We start from the raw sequence: 957 nt of genomic DNA, 5'->3' as shown, positions 1-957 counted from the left end.
GAGCGCCCCCAACCAGCGCCCGGGGACAGTGCGGTGGAGTCGATGTGCCCGCCTCCAGGGGCGAGACTTCCGCAACCAGCCCGAGTTTCTATTGGCTGATCTGCGAAGCAAGGTCCGCCCCTTCGGCTTTGGGATTGGCCGAGGAGGCGCCTTCCGGTGATCCACTTCCGTCACGGGCTGCTACTAGCCTGTACACCGCCCGGGTCGGTGAAGGTGAGTGGGTTTCGGGGCGTTGGAGGCAGTCTCCGGCGGGTTTCTCTGCTCTGCCGCCTCCAAAGCTCTCGCCCACCTTTGTCGCAGGCCCTCCGAGGACGCCGGGCCCTCGGGTCGCCGGCTGACAGAGTGCCCCGGGTGTAGCTGCTGCGCTTTGCTCCGCGCTGCTTTCCTTGCCCCTCCCCGGCGCGAGAGGTCGCGTGGGCCCGGCTGTGACCCGCCGCCGCTGATTTAGGCGCTGCCGCAAACTGTCTGGTTCAGTCCGCTCCCACTTCAGTGATCCGGTTTGGGGGCTGGGCAAACGTTCCACAGACATGGTGGTAACGTGCTGAGGGTCACTCATCAGGCTGGAGGCTTCCAGGGTTCGAGTGTGTGGAGCGTTCAGAGCTTCTCAGATGCAGGGGTCATTTACCGACTCAGCAGATATTCGTTGAGCACCTTCTATGCACATGACCTTTTCTAGGCGCTGGGGATTAAGCAATAAATAAAAGGAGAAGAAGCTCTTTATGACTCTTACCTTCCACTGGGCCTTGGGAAAGTCTCTGCTTACAGACGCTTTCTTCTCTGGCATCTTTAAAAGTCATCTGCCAACTGCCTTAACCCCTTCACTCCAGGAGATATAAGTTAACTTGAGGAGCAGAGAAAGGGAGGGACAGATGTTTGACAGTTTTCTTTTTAAAATACTGAGATTTCTTCCATTTCCTTTGTAATCCACTCTACAGCTTGTAAAGCCCTTTGATTTTG

The 957-nt window shown here is 57.2% G+C and overlaps 2 protein-coding genes across 4 annotated transcripts in view; one reads left to right on the top strand and one right to left on the bottom strand.

Annotated features, from left to right (window-relative positions):
- KCTD2 (potassium channel tetramerization domain containing 2) overlaps window positions 1-529 on the bottom strand; it is a 15,535-nt gene extending 15,006 nt beyond the window's left edge. The window contains exon 1 of the mRNA XM_008566101.1: window positions 290-529. Coding sequence (XP_008564323.1) covers window positions 290-529 — 240 coding nt within the window. The remainder of the gene's footprint in view (window positions 1-289) is intronic.
- Window positions 1-957, top strand: part of ATP5H (ATP synthase, H+ transporting, mitochondrial Fo complex, subunit d) — an 8,096-nt gene that overhangs the window by 1,675 nt on the left and 5,464 nt on the right. The window contains exon 1 of one of the 3 annotated variants that reach the window (XM_008566056.1): window positions 112-213. The exons of 1 other annotated variant lie outside the window; for it this stretch is intronic. Coding sequence is in view for 1 of the 2 variants with exons in the window: in XM_008566055.1 (XP_008564277.1) it covers window positions 528-533 (6 nt within the window). In the remaining variant the exon portion in view is untranslated. Of the gene's footprint in view, window positions 1-111; window positions 214-515; window positions 534-957 lie in introns of those variants that run through there. One more of the 3 variants, XM_008566055.1, reaches the window with a different exon arrangement.

This window comes from Galeopterus variegatus, unplaced genomic scaffold, assembly GCF_000696425.1.
Source record: "Galeopterus variegatus unplaced genomic scaffold, G_variegatus-3.0.2 Scaffold219, whole genome shotgun sequence".
Taxonomy (NCBI): domain Eukaryota; kingdom Metazoa; phylum Chordata; class Mammalia; order Dermoptera; family Cynocephalidae; genus Galeopterus; species Galeopterus variegatus.
This window is presented reverse-complemented; position numbering and strand designations above follow the sequence as displayed.